General features: G+C 42.1%; 1 protein-coding gene and 1 long non-coding RNA gene across 10 annotated transcripts in view; one reads left to right on the top strand and one right to left on the bottom strand.

Annotated features, from left to right (window-relative positions):
- LOC142830477 (uncharacterized) overlaps positions 1 to 7,663 on the top strand; it is an 80,315-nt gene extending 72,652 nt beyond the window's left edge. Inside the window, exon 3 of the long non-coding RNA XR_012905761.1 lies at positions 7,491 to 7,663. This is a non-coding gene — a long non-coding RNA (uncharacterized LOC142830477). The remainder of the gene's footprint in view (positions 1 to 7,490) is intronic.
- The window catches only part of USP54 (ubiquitin specific peptidase 54), a 114,972-nt gene that overhangs the window by 67,253 nt on the left and 26,338 nt on the right, over positions 1 to 21,381 (bottom strand). For 8 of the 9 annotated variants that reach the window (XM_025177889.2, XM_075935638.1, XM_075935637.1 and 5 more), the window contains 2 exons: positions 14,695 to 16,193; positions 10,923 to 11,015 (listed from right to left, as the gene is read on the bottom strand). In XM_025177889.2, coding sequence (XP_025033674.1) covers positions 10,923 to 11,015; positions 14,695 to 14,841 — 240 coding nt within the window. In that variant the 5' untranslated portion in view covers positions 14,842 to 16,193. The remainder of the gene's footprint in view (positions 1 to 10,922; positions 11,016 to 14,694; positions 16,194 to 21,381) is intronic. The other variant, XM_006135911.3, reaches the window with a different exon arrangement.

Genomic DNA, 21,381 nt, shown 5'->3' with positions numbered 1-21,381 from the left:
CCTAATAAAAATATCCAGTTGGAGTCAAGGAATTTAAATGCACTTTTCTGTATTTTCCAGGATAGGCTCTTTGCTTACCTCTTCACCAGAGCAAGACTTTCCTGTCACACAACATTAGACAGAAGGGAGTGGTTGCCCTGCAGTTTTATCACTTTAAATTGCCCATACTAAATCTTTTTCTTAATCTCAGATCATGTGCTCTGCTTATACTAGTATGATAGCCTCCTACTCTTTAGCCTCACACAAACACCACCCTGGTTCAGTGCATACAAAATCTGCTTGCAAAATAACATCTCCCTTACCCAACCTAGCCATGTCATACTCCACTCTGAATCTCTCCATTTGTTCCCCCTTCTCTACCACAACAAAATTCAAACATCTTGTCTTTGTCTTCATGGTTCTACATAATTTCTGTCCCTTGTGACTCTCCTTATCTCATATTGCTTCCTGAACCAGCTACTGCAACTACATTAGTCTAAGGGCTTGTACATACAACCACCTCTGTCGGTATAACTTATCTCAGAGGTGCAGCTGTGTTAATCTGTACCTTTAAAAACAATGAGTAGTTCTGTGGCACCTTAGAGACTAACAAACATATATCTAGAATCATGAACTTGCATGATTAAAACCCACTTCATCAGATGAATTGGAGTGGAAATAACTGAAACCAAGCTAGATATAGATGATACAGATATAAATATTTAACAGCAGAAGAAGTACTAATTAAGCAGGCTGGATGTGTAACTTATATCATTCAGGGGTGTGAATATACCATGCTGCTGTAACAGACATAAGTACTGTGGAACAAATAACACTGGGCGGGGCCTGGAGCATGTGTCACGCCCTTCACCTCCTGCTGTGGCACTCGGCTGACTTCTGTGCCGCTCAGCTGGGCCGCCGCGTGGGAGCAAGCAGCCATTTGGGCTCCACGAGTGAGATGCAAGAGGGGGAGGAGAAGAGAAAGAGAGTGAGGCAGGAGGAGGAGGAGAAGAGAAAGAGAGAGTGAGGCAGGAGGGGGAGGATATTTGATATTTAAAAAAAAAAAAAAAAAAGATTAGATAATACAGTAGACTTCCCATAATCTGGCACCTTTGAGACCTAGGTGGTGCTGGATTATCAGATATACTGGAGTATTGGGAGGAACTCCGGCGGGGAACTGTGACGGGTCTCCCGGGACCCGCACTGTGTCCAGGGGGGTGGACGGGGAACCCTAGCTGCTCCGCTCCACCGCTTCCCTAAGTCCACCGCTGCCGCTGCTGAAACTGACCAGCGGCAGACAAGTGGTGGAACAGAGCAGCTGGGGTGCTGCTGGGTTGGTCCCGCAGCGCCGCCCCTCACCCCTCTGCTCGGCGATAATTATTGCAGCCTGGGGGTGGGGAGCCCACTCCCCTCCCGGAAACTCTTGGGAGCAACGCAGGGCTTCCCCTGCCTTCCTGCAAAACAGTAGAGGGTTCGCCGTTCCCCACACCGTTCCCCGCCAGCAGCTCCAATTGTCCGGCTGGCCAGAGCACTTTCAGGTTCCAGTTGGTGCCGGACTATCAGGAGTGCCAGACTACTGGATGCCGGACAATTGGAGTTTTACTGTACAAAAAAAAAAAAAAAAGGGGGGGGGACAGGAAAATGCTCCAATTTTTTTTCCTACAATGTAAGCTGATATATATATATATATATATATATAAAAAACCAGCTCTTTACAAATAAATTTTCTTGAAAAAAATTTAGCAGTAATTTAATTGCGCTCCCCGCTGTCAACTTTTACTGGCCAAGCAAACATTTTCATAGGTAGGGGTTCCTCGGGATATGAAAAATTATTTTAGGGGTGCCTCCATGGGAAAAAGGTTGGGAATCACTGACCTATATGATATGATTATGGCATAACTATGATATATACAGGCATAACTATGATATATACTTACGTCGGATCCGCACTTACGAACGGGGCTCTCTCGCCCCGGAGGTCGAGGTGGCGGATTGCTACCTGCGAGCTCCGGGGCGAGAAAGCCCCGTTCGTAAGCTGCTCCGGTGCCCCTGGTCTGCTGGAGACCATCTGCTGGAGACCAGGGGCACCGGGCGGGTTCCCGCGCTTCTGAGGCTTTGCCAGAGCAAAGCCTCAGAAGCGCGGGGAACCGCCGCTGCTGCCGCTTCAGTCCCAGTGCCTGTGGTCTGCTGGGGACCGTCCCCAGCAGACCACAGGCACCGGGACTGAAGCCGCAGCAGTGGCGGGGTCCCGCGCCTCTGAGACTTTGCCAGAGCAAAGCCTCAGAGGCGCGGCACCCCGCTGCTGCTGCGGCTCTGCTCCCCGTGTCCCTGGTCTGCTGGGGGGGGGGGGGGCACAGCTAGTGTGCCCCCCCCCAGCAGACCAGGCTTTTGTTTTGGACCCTGGAGCAGAGCAGCTGGGGCGCTGCCGATTGGTCCTGCAGTGCTGCTCTGGGCACTACTGGACCAACCCGGCAGCACCCCAGCTGCTCTGCCCCAGATCCTGATTCAGCCGCTGCTGGTCAGTTTCAGCAGTGGCTGAATCAGGACGCCTGGGGCACAGCAGCTGGGGTGCTGCTGGGTTGGTCCAGTAGCGCCGAGGAGCGGTGCTACTGGAGCAACCCAGCAGCACCCCAGCTGCTCTGCCCCAGGCGTCCCCAAGTCAGCCGCTGCTGAAACTGACCAGCGCTGACTATAGGAAGCCCAAGGCAGAGTTGCTCTGCCCCTGGCTTCCTGGAATCAGCCGCTGATCAGTTTCAGCAGCAGCTGACTTGGGGACAGTTGAATCTGTATGTAAGTTAGAACTGGCGGTCAGTTTCAGCAGCGGCTGAATCCGGATGCCAGTTCTGACTTACATACAGATTCAACTTAAGAACAAACCTACAGTCCCTATCTTGTACGTAACCCGGGGACTGCCTGTATAGGACATATGAATGCAAAGGTTATGACTAACTGAACAGGATTATCCTACTCATACGCATGTATCACTGATATCTGAAGTTAAGGAATATTATGTCCATATTACAAATATTTTTACAGCTGGGGAATGCCCACTAGACCAGTGGTTCCCAAACTTTTCGGCATCACGCCCCCTTTTTGATTTTTGAGAAAGCCTCACATGCTCCCCCCACCCCCAAAAAATAGCAGCAAAACTTGTTGGGGAAAAAAAAAAGGAACTGAATGGGGATGCTCCATCCTCCCCCTGCCTCAGCCACGCATGTTCCGGTGGACGCCCGAGCCAGGAAAAACAGAAAATACCGGACATTTCACATGGTATTTTCTGAATTTTTTTACTGGACCGGGGGGAGGAGGGAGAGACTGGTCGCCTCGCGCTGCCCTTGGAATCTCTGCACGCCCCCCAATTTGGGAAACTATGCACTAGACAGAATGCAATCAGTTTTGATTAGGAAGGGCCATTAGAGAGAACAAGGGGTCTTAGAAAATGCTAATCGATCACCAGGAGCCTTCCTGAGGACACTACAATCTCTGAGTTACGTCAGCTGTGCCACTACAGGGACAGGTGACCAAGTCACTGGGCATTAGATTCCACAGAATACTAGCATTTTTCCATTGAAATGCATGGGAAATCAAGTGGTCACAAAGGATTCCTGCCATAAACAAAAGCTATTTAAGGCAGGGGAGTGACATCATCGGTGTTCTCCTTCACTGACTCCCTAACCAAGAAAACTGCTGGAAACACCTGAGAAACAAGAACTGAACTGGAAGAAGGGTGAACCTAGGCTAGAGGGATTGCCAGCCTGTGAAAGGTATACCTGCAGTTTTAAACTCCAAATAACTGTTGCTAGCCCTCAAGAATCTCTGCAAACTTTCTATATCAATAATTAGCGTGAGAGTTGCTCCTCCTCCTATCCAAAATCTTTAGTATAGTAAGCCTAGATTGTATTTTTGTTTTATTTGCTAGATAATGTATGGTTTGCACTCCCTTATAATCACTTAAAATCTGTCTTCTGTAGTTAATAAAATTGTTTTGTCTAGTCTAAAACTAGTGTCTGGAAATCATCACTTGGGACAGAAAGCTGGGTCTATTCCACACCACACAGAGGAAAGGGGAGAATTTCAAGAGTTTACACTATTGTTCTCCATGTAGTGCAAGGCTGTATAATTTTGGGTTTACCCTGCAAAGAGGGGTTTTGCACTTCACTAACTGAGCATTCCCATGCAGAGCTGATCTCAGTGTCTGTGTGCAGCTGCAGTCTGGTGCATCCCTATCTGGGTGTATGCTGGTGAAAGAGCAGGCCTGAAACCTGGAAGGCTTGGCAGCTTGTCACAACAGCACGTTGTGAGAGGAAACCCAGGTTGGTAGGCCAGGCGGATTCAATGGTACCCTTTTTCCAGGTGGCACCCCTAGGGGAACCCTTTCCACCTGGTTCATCTATTTCTCTCACTATCTTTTTCTCCCTTCTCCCACACCAATTAAAAAAATGAACACATATGAAAAGGACAAATCACATTTCAGAACATTAGCTCACAGACATCTAACTCTCCCCACCTCTAATATAATTAATTCACAGACACTTTCCTTCCTTCCTTCTTCCCCTCCCACCCCCGCATCCCCCTCCTGTTCTGAAATGTGATTTGTCCTTTTCATATGTGTTCATTTTTTTAAAATTGTATCCTTTGGTATATATGGTTGTGACTATTTTCTTCCACTACTTGATCTGAGGAAGTGGGTCTGGCCCACGAAAGCTCATCACCTAATAAACCATCTTGTTAGTCTTTAAAGTGCTACATAGTCCTGTATTTTGCTTCAGCTACACCAGACTAACACGGCTACATTTCTATTACTATTCTTCAGGAAAATATGGTAGTTGTATTTATTTGTCAAGCAGATATAGCACAAATACAGATTTTAAAAAATGTAATGCAACCCTGCAACACAAACTTTTATTTTTCAGATATTTTTCTACTGTTTTGCTGTAGGGTCATAGTCTCATTTGGAAAGAGCACCTTTGTTTCTGAAGGTAACTCAAACTTCCTATTGTCCTCAGCTTTCACTTTAGAGAACACTATTTCTACAAAGAAAATTCACATTCCTCTTGCTTTTGTTGCACATGACAAAATTACCAATAGAGCAGCCTCGCTGGAATTTATCAATCAATGCAGCATTCTTCTCTGTGAACAAAACACACTCTGTTCTACATCCTGGCACTGTAACACTCCCAGTACAATCCCTGGAAGGAGAACAAACTCTTTGTGGCAAGCTCAGTACAGTGGACGGATTTCCCCCACTCTCCTTCCCCCCACACACCCGAGCTGAGATAAACAAACACCAAAAGGAAAGTCATGCACTAGAAAACACTAAAGCAAAATAGAACACACCAGACTTTAACATTCATTATAAATCAGCAAGCTGTTCTACTATCACGAGAGCATTACTGCACACTGTGGCAGAGACAGCTGGGGTAATTATAAAATCATAAAATTACAGGACTGGAAGAGATCTCAAGAGATCATCAGATCCAGTTCCCTGCCCTCATAGTAGGACTAAGCACTATCCAGACCAGGGCTACTCAATTTTGGAAGCCCCAGGAGCCACAATAATACTCACAGCACATTCCGAAGGCTGCAATTTAGGTGTGGTTGCATATACATGCAAATATTTATGCAAATAGCTTCTTTCATACTAATAGGCACAAATACAAAAATTAAGGCAAGACTACACTACACACAGACCCCATTTAAGTCAGTTCTGCTGATATTAATAAAATGCAACATTTACCCTATTTCCACCCCTAGGACAGCACTTGTAATGAGCATTGACTACTAAAACACATCTCAAGAGAAGACCGTTCTATTGACTCGCCACTGTGGAGCGTGTTCTCAGCAGAGGCCGTGTGCAAAGGATTCCACCCGTGGGCTACATATTGAGCCCTGCGTAAACCCAAACTGCACCATGGGCCACAAATAAATGAGCTGCAGGCCACATGCGGCCCACGTGTTGAGTAGCCCTTTCTTTAGACCATTCCTGGCAGGTGTCTGTCTAACCTGTTCTTAAAAATTTCCAATGATGGAGATTCCACAACCTCCCCAGGCATTTTATTCCAGTGCTCAACAAACCTCACAGGTAGAAAGATTTTCCTAATGTCAAACCTAAACCTCCCTTGCTGCAATTTAAATTCATTGCTTCCTGTCCTGTCATCAAAGTTTAAGAAGAATAATTTTTGTCTGTCCTTCTTGTAACAACCTTTTAAGTATTTGAAAACTTATGACTCCCAGACTCCTTTCCCCAGTACTCCTTCCTAGGCAGTCATTTCCCATTTTGTATATATACACAACTAACTGTTCCTTCCTAAGTGAAGTACTTTGCTTTTGTCATTATTGAATTTAATCTTATTTACTTCAGACCAATTGTCCAGTTTGTCCAGATAATTTGGAATTATAATCCTAACCTCCAAAGTACTTACAAAACCTCTCATTTTGGCATCATCTGCAAACTTCATAAATTTAATCCATGTGCTATTTTATAAATCATTAATGAAAATATTGAACAGAACCAAACCCAGAACTGATCCCTTATTGTGATCCACTGATACATACTTTCTGGAAACATATTCCTGCGCATCCAGAAATATAATTTATGCTATCATGTGCCGAAAGTGTCCATCTGCTTTGTACATTGGACAAACGTCTCAGACACTTCACCAAAGGATCAATGCCCACAAAACAGATATTAGACAGGATCACAAAGAAAAAACAGTTTCTTGCCATTTCAACCAGAAAGGACACTGTCTCAACGACTTAATTACCTGCATCCTGCTTCAGAAGCCTTTTAAATCTGCACTTGAAAGGGAATCCTCTGAACTGTCATTCATGCTAAAATTCGACACTCTACGCGGGGGGCTCAACAAAGATTCTGGCTATCTTACCCATTACAAAGATAGCCTCCCCAATTATCACCTCTAATATCATTAGCTCACAGACATTTACCTTTCCCCCTCTCCCCCCCTCATCCGCCTTCTGTTCTGAAATTTGATTTATCCTTTTCATATGTGTTCATTTTTTTTTAATTGTATCCTTTGGTACATATGGTTGTGACTATTTTCTTCCACTATTTGATCTGAGGAAGTGGGTCTGGCCCGTGAAAGCTCATCATCTAATAAACCATCTGGCTAGTCTTTAAAGTGCTACATAGTCCTGCATTTTGTTTCTGGGAACAGTTATCCAACACAGGTTGAGCCTCTCTGCAGGCTGCACTCAGCCCCCACTCATCAGGAGATGGTGAATGGCACAAGTGTGGGCCGGAAGACCTCGAAGAAGCCAGTATCGGGCATTTACAGCCCACTCTATTAGCCTCATTTGTCATGGGGACTCTAATTGATAAGCTGTTTTACCCTTCTCTTTTGCTCCCCATCCCTTCTTTTCCTGTTGTTTTTTTAACTCTGAACCCCTTGCTCCATTCATCTGAAGAAGTGGGTTCTGCCCATGAAAGCTCATGATACCATCTATATTTGTTGTTAGTCTCTGGTACTGCAGGTCCATTTGTTGTTTTTTAGGTTTTTCCAGTGGCAACTGTGCAGCCAGCGACTGGAGAGAAGCGGGAGATTCCCCTTCTAAGTGCCACTTCTTTGCAGCCAATGGCTGTGTGACTGCCCCCTGCTCCTCCGGAGTCCTCAGGCCAGCACTTGCACTGCTCACAACCACCTGTGACTCTTGCCTGCTCCCTGAGGTTGCAGGTGAGCTTCTGTTTGTATGTGCAGATATTTCTAAGTCAGAAGTTTTGTAACACAGAGAGTGCCTGTATCAGAAAGAATTTGGGGTTTCTGTATGATTCAAAGGCTCTGATGAAATTTTGCTAACAATTGTGGTTAAATAGCACGGACATTGATTTCAGATATGAAACTGATGAATACAGGTATTCTCAATCATACAAAGTTGGAAGGATGAGGACAAAGTGGTGCCTTTTCATGTGTTTTTAATAAGCACAGGGCTATAAGCTCATATTTTTCAAGTTTTGGGCCCACATCTGCCACTAACCAGTTTAATAAATATTGCTTATTTTTATACACCTCACAACCATTTATTTCATAAACTAAATTTAATCGTCCTCCTTGAGCTATCAACTGCCTTTAATACCAGCCAGCCAAACTGTTCTTGGTTTTCATGACTCTTTCCTCTCTTGGTTCTCCAGCTTTGTCAATCATTCTCTGTTTCCTTCAGAGGATCTTCTTCATCCACAGTCCAATATTCAGTGGTGGAAGAAGTCCCTTCTCCCTTTACACAATCTCTCTTGGTGACCCCATTCAAAAACATATCCAATTCTAATCTTTACACTGATGGCACACTGCTCTACCTCTGCATTTTGGAACCTTTTCTATCCAAATTAAAATCTCACCTTGAATTTGACTTCACCTTGTGATGTCCTGCTGTCAGCTTAAAACTCAGCACAGACAAAACTTAATTCCTTGAACTTTACCCCAAACCCTCTCCATTCTTCCCATTCTTGGTCCCCGCAGACACCACCATTCTCTTTGTCCTTGTGGCCATAATCTATCATTTGCAACTCAGCCTCTCTCTCTCTCTAAACCCATACATCCAGGACACATCCAAATCCTGTCACTTCTTCCTATGCAACTTCTCTAACATTCAGCCTTTTCTCTCTTATTAATACAGCTGCAACTTTCATAGGCCTTCATTATCTTCCTCCTCAACTACTGAAACCTCCTCCCATCCTGGCCTTGACAATAGCATAAGATGCATTCAAAAAGCTGCTGCAATTATTTTCTGGCTCATTGTTTCAATCACATCACCTTCTCCTTTTTGTCCCTCCAATGACTCTCTTTCCCATCATTATCGCAAGCTGTGTGTCATCTCTTATAGCTTACCTAAGTTCTACATGTCTCCTCTCATAAAGCAGTAGTTTTCAAACTGTGGCCTGTGGACCATTGGAGCCTGCAGACTAGGTTTAATATTTCCAAAGGAGTTTGCACCACCATTTAACATTTTTTAGGGATCAGCAAATTAAAAAAGGTTGAGAACACCTGATATACAGCCATCAATCCTCACCTCTGTTCCATATCAAGTTTTCATAGAAAATGAGACATGGACAATTTACACAGCTTCATGCTCTCTCCTTTGCTGTCCCTACATGGGGAGACCCCTTCTGTAAAAATCCACTATACTGTCCTCCTTCAAATTCATCCTTTACACTTGCCTCTGCCATACCGCCTACAAGTCACTCAACAATGTTAGAAGCTAGCATACTGTGATTACTGCCTGTTTTACTTACTAGAATCTCACTGTTTCCCTGTACTCTCTTCCCCCTTGCCCTTCCCTCCATGCCACTTCACTGTATCAATCGGTTGTCTCATACTCAGAATGTAAACTCTTTGGAGCAGGGACCATCTTTTGTTATGTTCATGTGAAGTACTTAGCAAAACGGGTTTAGCACCTTCAAGTGCTATCACAATACAATTTTAACTGTTCATTAAGGCCTTTCTACCAATCTGACAAGTAAATATCACTGCCTCATTGTAGGGATGGGGAAATTGCTACTCAGGGAGGCTGAGGTCTATATTTTCAAGCACATCGACTAATTTTCTGATTAGTGGAGTTGGTTGTCCAAGTTGAGGCACTTGCTGAGAATCCCAAAACTGTAGGCTTCCAAAATGATGACACATTTGAAAATGTGGGCCTAAGTAATCCACTCAAGGTCACAGAGTCAGTGTCAGAACCAAAATTAGAATCCAGACCCCCTTACTCCCATGCCTATGTCTACAATATTCAACTACTTGTTTCTCCTGTGAAATAGGTTTAACAATAGTGACTGCAAATAGGTGTGTATTATATTACAAAGCAGGAGTGGGCAATCATTTTTGACGGGGGAGCCACTCCAAGATTTGGAAAGTGGTCAAGGGACAGAGGTTGGGCGCAGCAGGGAGCCTGGGGTAGGGGACTGGGGAGCAGGAGACAGTGTGATGTCTGACAGGGAGTTTGGGTGCAGGAGAAGATTCTGACTTGGGAGAGGGGAGGGAGTGCAGCAGGGTCTCGGGGGGAGGGGAATTGTGACCTGGGGAAGAGGCCATGCAGACGGTTTGCGTGACCTGGGGCTGCAGCACTGGGAAGGAGCACGGAGAGACTTTGCACACTCCCCTCAGTCTCAACACAATCACAGCTCCCACTGGCCAGTTTCTGGCCAATAGGAGGTGCAATGATTAGGCTGGGAGTGGGGGCAGTGCACAAAGTATCCCACCCCAAAAGGGGCGCATGGTGCCTAGAGGCCTGTGGTCCCAGCAGTCAGCCACTCTGAGTGGCCTCGGGTTGCAGCAGGCAGGGAGCCTGCCTAAGGGTCCCAAAGGGGCAGGCTGCGGGCTGGATCCAAAGACTACTATAAAGGCAGACAAAGGAAGCCTGTTAAGCCTAAAGGTTTCATAGGCAAGAGATTATCTTTCACCAAATCTACACAGAACACTTTTCTTATGAAAACCATTGCCTCTCTGCTATCATTATAACTGACCAACACGGGTGGCACACTCATTGATGCTGAACATTCACCTTTTCTATTACTTAACTTCTGCCTTTGAAATTGGGCTCTTAGGCAGATCGTATGGAAAGGCAGATAGTGGGACTATGCTGAGAATAGCAATTATAAATCAAAAAGTCAAATTAGAAAATGAGAACTGCATTTGAAAAATTAATTTAACTACTCAGATAAGATGGAGGCACCTGTTAGTTTCAATACACCTCCACTACCAGAAGGATATGGGATAACTACACAATGAACTGAGGAAATATGACAGTCTCACAACCCACCGGCTGAGTATACTAAAAGCATGGCATTGTATCCTATGACTCTCTGCAGCCTATATCTAAGTAGATTTACTCTCCTTCTCACCAGTCCCTGTGGCAATGATTAAGTCAATGCAACTCACAATCTCTGGTAAACAATTCCAACTTCTCCAAGCTGTTTTTCCCCTCCCATCTCTTACCTTAAGAGCACAAAAGATGCAAGACTCTCCCATACACTTGTGCGTTGTGATCTGTCGGAAGCTCCGACGGAAGATATCCAGGTGCCAAAGAACCTGTAAATCAAAGGGAAGCAAAGGTTATTTTGTGAATCTGAACAGAAAAATCTTGCACAACATTTTGACTGAAATATACAATTCAAATATTTCCAAAAAGCATTCATGCCATTGAAACTACTCATTAACAAGGGTTGCCTTTCATTGTTCTTGTCCTTAGTGTTACCACTTATACATCCTAGTTTACTACCTCAATTGCCCAAAAGAACATCCCTCAGCACCTCACACATGTAGCTAAAGCGGTAATTCTCTTGGGGGTGCATTCAGATCCTGTAACACGTTTTTCAATCTACAAGCCTTTTCCAGTGGAATTGCTCAGCCAAGTGATGAGCAAGAGGTGAATCAGGTGTTTTCAGCTGACAGTTCAAGGGAGAGATAGTGCTAATATTACATTGTATTGTATTCAGAGAGTCCCTGCGCTTCTACAGGCAGTCCCCGACTTACGCGGATCCGACTTATTATCCGACTTACGAACGGGGCGAGACCGTCTCCAGCAGACCAGGGGCACCGGGCAGGTTCCCGCGCTTCTGAGGCTTTGCCAGAGCAAAGCCTCAGAAGCGCGGGGAACCGCCGCTGCTGCCGCTTCAGTCCCGGTGCCTGTGGTCTGCTGGGGACCGTCCCCAGCAGACCACAGGCACCGGGACTGAAGCCTGAAAAAGAAGGAAGAAGTCTCTGGGAATTGGAAGAAAGCCCATACTCTCATTGGCCAACTACAAAACTTGGTTGTAAGTGCTGTGGACACTCTGAAGAATGTACATACACACTTCATAGGACAAGTTGTTTAATAATTTGTAAATTTTAATTTTCTAGCTCTGGTGACCTGTACGTTATCTACCCTTTGTTCACTATTTCATCTCCGCCTCAGTACATTGGTCAGAAGGACCAAAGATTACTGTGTGAGTGGTTGTGGCACAGAAACTTGCTGGCCAAAACTGTGCTGTACTATTTTCATTGTAGCTGAAATCAAACTAGCAACAACTGTCTTTTACACATAGTTGTACTGGAAGTTTTCTAGCTCTGCAGAAAACATGGATGGGTATTTTTTCCCATTAGAAACTATGATATTGACTGTCATGGGTTAGCATAAACAGTGTTTAAAATTGGTTGTTGTGAGATAATAGGTTAAATTATAGAAAAAAGCTAAATGATAATTAGAATTGAGGTTTCTTCCCAGCTCAGCCACTGAAATCATGATCTTGGGAAAATCGCTTGACTTCTCTGTTTCAGTGTTCACCGCCATCAAACTGATATAATACTGACCTTTCTGAATGTTTTCAAACCACTGACTAAATACATAATTTTAAATCAATATTATTTTGCTAACTTAATTTCAGATAATATTAATTGGGGCCTTAATGCACACCCACCATCAGGAGGTAGTATCTTTAAACTGGCATGTCAAAAGAAGATTGATCCAAATTGCATTGTGCATTTGACTAAATGCTTCCATAGCATCTGCACAGGGATGCACATTTCCTTGCTGATTTCTGGCCCATCACAACTGTCTAGACAAAGTTTACTGATCCTGAAAGTTTTTGTACTACTCTTCCAAAGTGTTTCCAGTCCTGGCAGCTTGTTAAATAATGGACTTTAGAACATGCTCAAGTGTGACTTAAAAGTATTTTTAGTATGTGTTTTTATTGTATAGGATAGCCAATAAGCCAGGCTTGCCTTTGTTATATTTATTATTACATTTGTCAAACTTCCCAAAAGTTCAAAATGTACAATATTTATACTTGACTTGCAGTCCATCCTGTAAGATTATGTACAACTTTAAAGCTCCTCATGACATACATATCTCCCAAAGAGCTCTAACAGACTGAACAAAAGAAGAAAATATTCTGTTTAGGAAAGAATCCAAAGTAATTGTTGCTCCTCTTGAATGTAAACATAGGAACCACCTATGTCATTAGCAGCAGCCATAATTCAAACAGTCTCTCAGATTTAAGTTTACATTTTACAAACTTTCCAAAATAAAAATATTGTAAAAGCTATTTTAAGGAAATGAGATACTACTTTAAAATCTAGTCATTCTGATTGCCATCTTGCTTTTTATATCCCACTTCAATTTTTTAGCATCCAATGTCTTTTGAGCCATTAAATATTAAAATAGTGTGCTATTTGAAGGGATCCCAAGCTTTCAGACTGATGTACAGCAATAAGAAGCTCATTAGATTCCAGACAAGCAATAAAATCAGCTGAGAACTGAATTTTGGGAAATACGACTGTAATTAGTACTCTATGAATTTACTGTACAAACCTCATAACCAAAAAGAAATGGAAATATTTGGCACTGGTAATCTCATTTTTCCAGTGCTAGATTCTACTTCTTGGAGTCTTGGTACTTCATAAGATATTGGGCCTGCAAACTATTCACTAAATCTTCCACCCATATTATTTCTGTGTGTTACAGTAATATTTAGAGTCACCAAATGAGATTAGGGTCCCATTGTGATAGTCACAGAAAACATAGTAAGAGATCATCTCTGCCCCAAAGACAGTAATTTACAAGAATGGTCAAAGATGAGAGGAAGAACATATTTAATTTTTACAGCTAATTAACTGAGACTTAGAGAAATTAAGTAATTTCACCAAGGTCACATAGGAAGTCTGTCGCAGAGTCAGAAATTTAACCCAGATCTCCCAAGTTCAAGTCTAGTGTCTTATCACACAGCTTCTTTGGCATGGGATCAGAATTTAAAATGGAAAATCTTGGATCTCAGGCCAGTGAAATTTAGGTCCTACCCATGATACAATTAACTATGTTGAAACTGTGTTCCCTGATAGATGATGTGCAGACAGGGCCTAAAAACACTTTCCAATGAGAAGAACAAAAATCCAAAAGACTGTATTCATAATGTATAGTGTATTACCCATATCAAACTAATAAGAAACTTAACTTCTGACTTCACCTTGACTTGGAAGGAATACTTCATCTAAAGAACTAAAGGTAGTTCAGGGAAATAACATTTCTTCATCTCACATGACTTAAAGAATCAGAGGTTCATAGTTCTTATCCAGCCAACTTGTTTCACTCAAACTGAACTCCCACCAGCGAAACATCAGTACTTCTCTCAAGTCATCTGCCTCTGATCTCAAATTCAATAGTCAAAAAATACAAACTTCACAAAAGGGATTTTAAATGGATGCTATCAACTGAATCTATTCATATCAAAAAAGTTAGTTAGTTTCAGGAACTAGATTTGCCAAAAGCCCTGCCAATTTTTGTGATTTCAAAATCAAGTTTCCTATTTCATCAAAATATTTTTTTCTCCTGTTGTGTGAAAACCTATATAAACAAAAGGAATAACTGACTAAATGTGCTACATAAAACTGAACATTAAAAAATGAATAAGCAGGTTTCCCTAATCCTTCAATTTTATTCATTTTAAATAAAATCAGACATACGTGTAATTTAAGTTGAATGTGTCCATTTAATATACTTTCATTTTAAAAATCTAGGGCTTTATTCCAGTTATGAAGCACTGTTAATCTATGCTACAAAATAAAACTGTATTCTATCTGAGATCAGGAGACAATGCATTGCTGAAGTCCCCTAAGTTGGCTGTATTTGTTGTGTAGACAGATCCTTGAAGAACAAGTTAGCAACAGTAAAAATATAAAATGAAGCAAAAATGGTGAAATACAAAGACAGACATGCCGTATACAGCATCCTTACCTGCAAAGCACTATTCAAGAAGCAGCTATTCTGGCCTGGTTCATTGCTGAGACCTTTACTGGGTGCTATGGAAGTTGTATTACGTGGAGTGAACATCCCCTGAACGCCACCCCGTCCTACAGAAAAATAAGTCCTTTTCCAAGACATCTTTCACATTTAGCTGTATAATATGAAGAAGGCTTTTGTACCTCTGTTTGACTGAAAGTCTTTCACTGGACAAGAGTCTGTCCTTTACTCAAAGTGAGAACTATGGAGTACAATCCAATCCCCTGAAAATACAGCTTAAACAAAATTTCTCTTTCAATGTGGACACATGGTATTCATGAGCTAGCTGTATATATTTATTTTAAATCCAGCTCAGGATGATATCATTCATCTGCTGACAATGTAGGGATGATGATACTTTATAGGCAACAGAACAGAAGCAAGCAAAATGAAGGAATCCATGGTCTTTCAAGTGCAACTGCTTTGCTGATACATACTTCTTCTGAACAAGCAGCAACTTCAATAGAACTCTCCTTAAGACAGTGTAATTGCTGGTCCAGCTGGGTCCACAACAAGCAAAACGTAAGACTTCTTTTAATACTTTTATAATCCTCCTACAGAACACAGAGCAACACAACTTTTGAAAAAGCAGACAAGGCCAAACCCAAAATAAAGCCTTCCTTCCAACAGAAGTGGTGAAAAAGATAACTTCAGTTCTGAGAAGGCTGAAAAAGGAGAGATTCCATAACTGTACTGGGAAGTGCTTTTATTTTGGATAGTAAAACTTCCCTGTTAAAATTCTCTTCTAACTCTTCATGCAGATCTTTAGGAGTTTCTTCTCCTGTTCCTTCTTTTGCAACTGGAATGCCCAGCTGTGCCAGAAAGTTTTACAGAGAAAAAAATAATCAAAGGTTTGCGTCACGTAATTACTCTCTTGGTTTTATGGTGTTCTGCCAAGGCCAGTGTTGACTCACCTCCCAGTATATGCAGAACCTTTCAAAACAAAGCAAAAATACAAAAACATCCCCAAAATGAAATAACAAAGAACAAGAAACAGATTAACCTGTGGGCATGTGTTTTGGACAAACATGGATGAAATATGCTATAAGGGTGATGTTAATTTTAATATTTTTTAAAGCTACATAGAATGAATATGGTAGAGCACGTCACTCAGCACATACTCCTTGAAGTTTCAAATTGGCCAGTTTCTAACAAAGATCTTGAAAAAAAAATTATATGTATATATTCATATTTATAGCATTATAAAATCATGTTTACACTTTGGAAGAGGGGATTGTCTATTCCGGATTTGAGGGTTTGCAGAAGAGTTAAACCAAGTAAGATAACATGGAAAGAGGAGCTGCATTTCCTCTTGGTGGAGTTACAGTCCAGAACCCATTTGCCAGAGCAGGATATTCTCCAACTTCCTTATTTAGAGAAGATGCTCGTCATCTGCAGGACAAGGAATTTAATCCAGGTATGGTGGAAGCCATCGTCCAAAAGTCATTGAGCGCCTACAAATAGAAACAAAAAAAACATTAAGGAGGAAGCTGCACTTTTCATGAGTGAATTTAAACAATCATTTAGCCCTAATAGAGAGGAAATGTGGAGAAAATTCTCATCTCTGAGACATTCCATTCTTACCCACATGGGATGAATAATAATCACATGGGAACATCAATTTCAAGATTTATGACAAAACCTGTTCTACACTAAGTTCTTATGTAATCAGTCTATTTGTATTTGCCACAGCCATACTGTGAAAGTAGTTCGCTAACTAGCTTTTCTACTGCTTTTACTGGGGTTTCTCCAGTATTATCCCACTGTTAGTACATAACTTAGAAATCAATACCATCCAAAACTAGCTAATGTAAACCAAACGGCATTATTACATATGACCTGATTCAAGAGTACAACACCACTAATACTCAAAGAGAAGTGGAGAGACGCCATATATTAATTTGCTACTTCTTAGAGAACTAAGCATGCCATTAACTATAAACCTCTTTTCCCCACCCCCATCAAAACATAGCTAGAATTTCCCAAATATCTAAAGCAGCAAACCCTTTATGAGCCTCACACCCATTCTTAAGAGTAATTTTTTGAACTTCTATCAGACTTATCTGAGGATGTAATAGTGATACAAATATTTATAAAGCCATCCCAGTTTTACAGGGGAGTAGTCCTGATTTTCATTTCCCTGCTCCAGCCATTAAATCCTGCTCTTGGGAGTTTACCACATGCAGCAACAGCAAGCCGGTTATGCGGCATTCCTAAATGCTGAAAGGTGCATAGGAACTGTTTCAAAGAAACTTCAAACAACTTGGTTTTTTGCTCAAGACTTTAATGAACTATCAGCCAAAGCCACTTTGAATACTTCAGTTTCCAGCATGCATTTATGGATCTTTGTAAACCAACTGTGCTTGTGATAAATATACTTGCCAGGCTTCAGCATCAACAGAGAGCAACATGCTACTTGGAATGACTAACTCATGCAGAGTGATAATGATTTAGTTCTCACAAAAGAAAATGAAGAAAGGCACCCTTCCCCATTATTTCCCACAATGCCTGCCATTTGGAGTAGGAAAGGCTGGTGGATGAAATGCAGAAGGGCACAGTGCCAATAAATTCAGTGAGCAGACACCAAGAAATATTTATTGGGCGTTTGTTTTCATCTTAAAGTGAGGTTGTTGAAGTAAGATTGCTACAATACTGTTGTGAGGTTCTCTATTTATTTTACATCAGCAGTTTCCAGATCAAGTGGGCACAACTATTCTAGTACATAAGGGCATTATTCGAGCTACTACCAGTGCTGTAAACTAATCCTGTAAGCAGCAATTTAAGCTGGTCTCTTTCCATTTTACATCTCTCCTCAAGATTCTGCAGCAAAAACAAAACAAAACAAAAAAGGTATGGGCTGTGCCCACAAAAGCTCGTGATACCATCTACATTTTTTTGTTAGCCTCTAAGGTGCTGCAGGACTACTAGCAGTTTTTTAAGATTTGTACCGGTTTAGCCAATAGGTTGATTTACATCCATTGTATTACTGATGCACGAGGTGAAACCAACTCAGTTTGATCTCTCTGAGCTATGTTGACTGTACAATTAAGAAGAAAACCAATAACTGTTGAATGATAAAAATGAGTTTTTATGACCGTGAATGTACACACAGAGAAGATCTGTTAAGAAAAATATCACCATCTTACCGTGACACTTTGCAAAACATAGCCACGCTTTAAATTTAATTTCAATATCTTCAGAATGGAATTCTAGCTAAATTTTACTTTCCAAATATTTGACAATATACACGAGTAAGAGTTGCATTTATTGGTAAACAGGAACACGATAGGTTAAGAATTGAAACTCTAGCATGGGGTGGGCAAAAAGGACTCCACCCCAGGCCAATTAAGGCCTGGTGGTAGGGGTGCACGCGAAGCTTCCTTCTACCATGCCAGAAGCACACGGCGCTTTGAAGCACCATGTGCTCTTTGCAGGGCAGGAGGAGAGGTCACACCTTTTCTAAATAAGATGTAATGTAGACAGGGCGGGGACAGAGCAAAGGAAGTTGCGCGCAGCTCCCCCGTCCCCAGGCTCTGATTGGCCTGGGGAGCATGTGAAGCCTCCTCCCACCCTGCAAGGAGCACATGGCACTTTAAAGTACCGCCTTGTGAGGAGCATGCGGAGGGTAGGGTGGAAGGAGGCTTTGCGCACTCCCCCCACCCCCAAGCCAATCAGGGCCTGGGACGGGGGAGCCGCGCACAACTTTCTTTGCCCTCCCCCGACCCTGTGAGGAGCATGCAGCACTTCAAAGTGCCACACATTCCTCGCAGGGTGGGAAGAAGCTTTGCACATTCCCCCGCCCCCAGGCCCTGACTGGCCTGGGAATGGGGGAGCGTGTGAAGCCTCTTCCGGCCTGCCAGGGGCACAGGTGCCTAATGGAAAGGGGGAGGGCAAACGGGCTCCCTCCACCCCCAGACCAATCCTGGTCTGTGGGCGAGGAAACCCAGGAGCATCTTGGCCCTGCCCCTTCCAGCCAAAACTTATTGCCCACCCATGCTCTAGCATATCCATCCACAACTCTTTATTCTTATCAAAGAATCTTCTAGCACCCCCAATTTTAATCAGACTAATTTTTATGTTCCAGTTTTCAATTAACTTCAATTCTTTTTTGCTGAATCTCTCACCATTTTTTTTAACTTCACAGCAAGACAGCGAGGAATACTTGGCAAAAAAAAGTTAGACTGAACTAATTGTAACTAAAAAAAAAATTACCGCAAACCAAAAAGACAAAATTATAATAATGTGTAAAGCACTTATCTAGATTTTCCCTTCACAAACTGCCCACCCTTTGTATTCAAAAACTATTTTTAAAACATGCTCACTAAAAATGGTTCAACTTTTCATTTTCTAAAGCTGTAATGTAGATTGGCATGCTGTATTTTAAACATGTCTTCACTGGCATACTGAAGCCTTGGATTCACATTGACAAACTAACAAATATTAAAATACAACCTGCCCTAACTACAGTTACGTTTTATAAATGATGTTGAACACTTAGCTAATACACTTTCAATGCTTTTTTGGTGATGGGCTTTAGAGCGGGAGATAATGGAGCATACTCGTATATGACATGAGTGTAAACAAGGTTGTTTAAATGCAATAAAACATTGACACTTGGTTTTATCTTATGCAGAAAATCATAACATAAGAATAACAAAAGCAGATGCCAACCATATGGCAGAATGGAATGCACTAATCCTATTAAATGCCCATTCAGCCTCTTGGTGCTGATGATTTTTCTGCCTCAGTCAGGGTCTTCTAGTCTCAAGAAGAATCTACTCCAGATTCAGATCTTCTGTAAATAATAAGTAAATTCCTAGTGCACAATTTTATCTTTTCTCGGTACCAGGTATAGCAGCAGAATTTCAAGTTCCTTGTCCTTCCCAAGAATACATTTTCATCTTTTCTTCTGTATAACATTACTGATATTTAAAAAAAAAAAAAAGCCTATTTTATTTCCATCACAGAAGATGTTAAAATTATTTCCAGGTGTCCTACAAACATCTATCCTCTAGTAATGAGCAACAAGGTGGGCGAAGTAATATATTTTATTGGGCCACCTTCTGATTGTGAGAAAAAGAGAACCTTCTGAGCTTACACAGAACTCTTCTTTGAAAGCTTGTCTCTCTCATCAACAGAAGCTGGTCCAATAAAGATATTACCTCACCTACCTTGTCTCTTTAATATCCTGGGACCAACACAAAATTACAACACAGCAAATCCCAGTAATGATCATCAGACCCAAAATGAGAGGGGTGGGGGTTATAGTACCCAGCAACATGATATCTAAGGACTAGGGATGTAAAATCCCGCTTAATTGGCTAACCGGCTAAACCTAATGTTTATTTGGCTAACTAATTAAAGGGGGGCACAGGCAGGGGGACTGCTCCAGCCCAACTGGGCTGAAGTGCTCCCCCACCCCCACCCCGAGCTACCATGGCCGGGCTGGAGTGCCCCCCTTCCCATCACAGACAGGGGCTGCTCCAACTGGCTGGAGCACCCCCGGTTGCAGTGTGCCTGGTCTGGACTCATTGCAGACAGGACTGCTCTTACTTGGCTGGAGCACCCCAACCCCCAGCAGTAAACTGGAACATGTTAACCCTTAATGGGTGAGGCTTCCCAGTTAACAGGTTAACCATTCACATGCATTTTGGCAATTCAGTCCCCACTCTGGAATACTGCATAATGTAAATATCCATAAACAGATTGTTTTGAAGGGCATTTAAGGTCGGGGATACTACATTAGAGAGAAATCCTCAGCAGATGTTCTGCCCAATAACTGAAGAGCTGACTAACTGCAGACTATTTCTCCTCTTCCCCACCCTTTTTGTTTTTTTAACCCTTTCCTTCTTCCTCTCAGTTTCCCCTCATCAAGTCTAGGAAATGAAGTCAGTATTTCACTGCCTACAAATGTATTTATTCCAAGAAGACTCAAGAGAACTCAACTTAAAGCCTCCTATCAAGCCATGTAGGAACAAAGTCTACAGAACAGAGAAATGCTTAGATTTTTTGCAAACTTCAAGCTCAGGTTTAAAAAACTTCATAATTCACAGCATAATAGCTATTTATTTTGAAAAGACATTTTAAAGGAAGGAAGTAGTCCAAAAAGCCTGCCAGGCAACTCTTCCTAAAAAATCTGCTTCTACTAAGCCAAGTTTAACCTTCACATTCTAAATAAATCAAGAGTAGCAGATACTATTTGCAACAAAACTGTCACTAACCAACGCCCTTCAAAAACAATCTGTTCATGAATATTTACACTGTCTATACAATGTCCCAGAGTGGGAAACTGAATTGCCAAAATCCATATTTGTACAACAAAGTTGCAATGGATTTTGATTACAAAAAAATCTCAGCTAGTAAACCTGAAGAACTGACTTAATCTTATGTTTATAGGAATGCTCTCAGAAGTCAAAGTTTGGGATGAAAGTCCAGAAGCATCTTTCTATTTAGAAAAAAATATTTACAGAGATACAACAGCACACAAATGAAAATGTGCATAAAGTTAACAATGGAGTTTTAATAAGGAAAAGGGACTTATATTTGTATCTTGGAAAAATTCATCAGTGGAAGTGGCATCGTCTACCGATTAGCACAATGTAGACGAGAATTCATGTGAGAGGCTAGGGTAAAGACAAAAAG

This window comes from Pelodiscus sinensis, chromosome 8, assembly GCF_049634645.1.
Source record: "Pelodiscus sinensis isolate JC-2024 chromosome 8, ASM4963464v1, whole genome shotgun sequence".
NCBI classification, from domain to species: domain Eukaryota; kingdom Metazoa; phylum Chordata; order Testudines; family Trionychidae; genus Pelodiscus; species Pelodiscus sinensis.
This window is presented reverse-complemented; position numbering and strand designations above follow the sequence as displayed.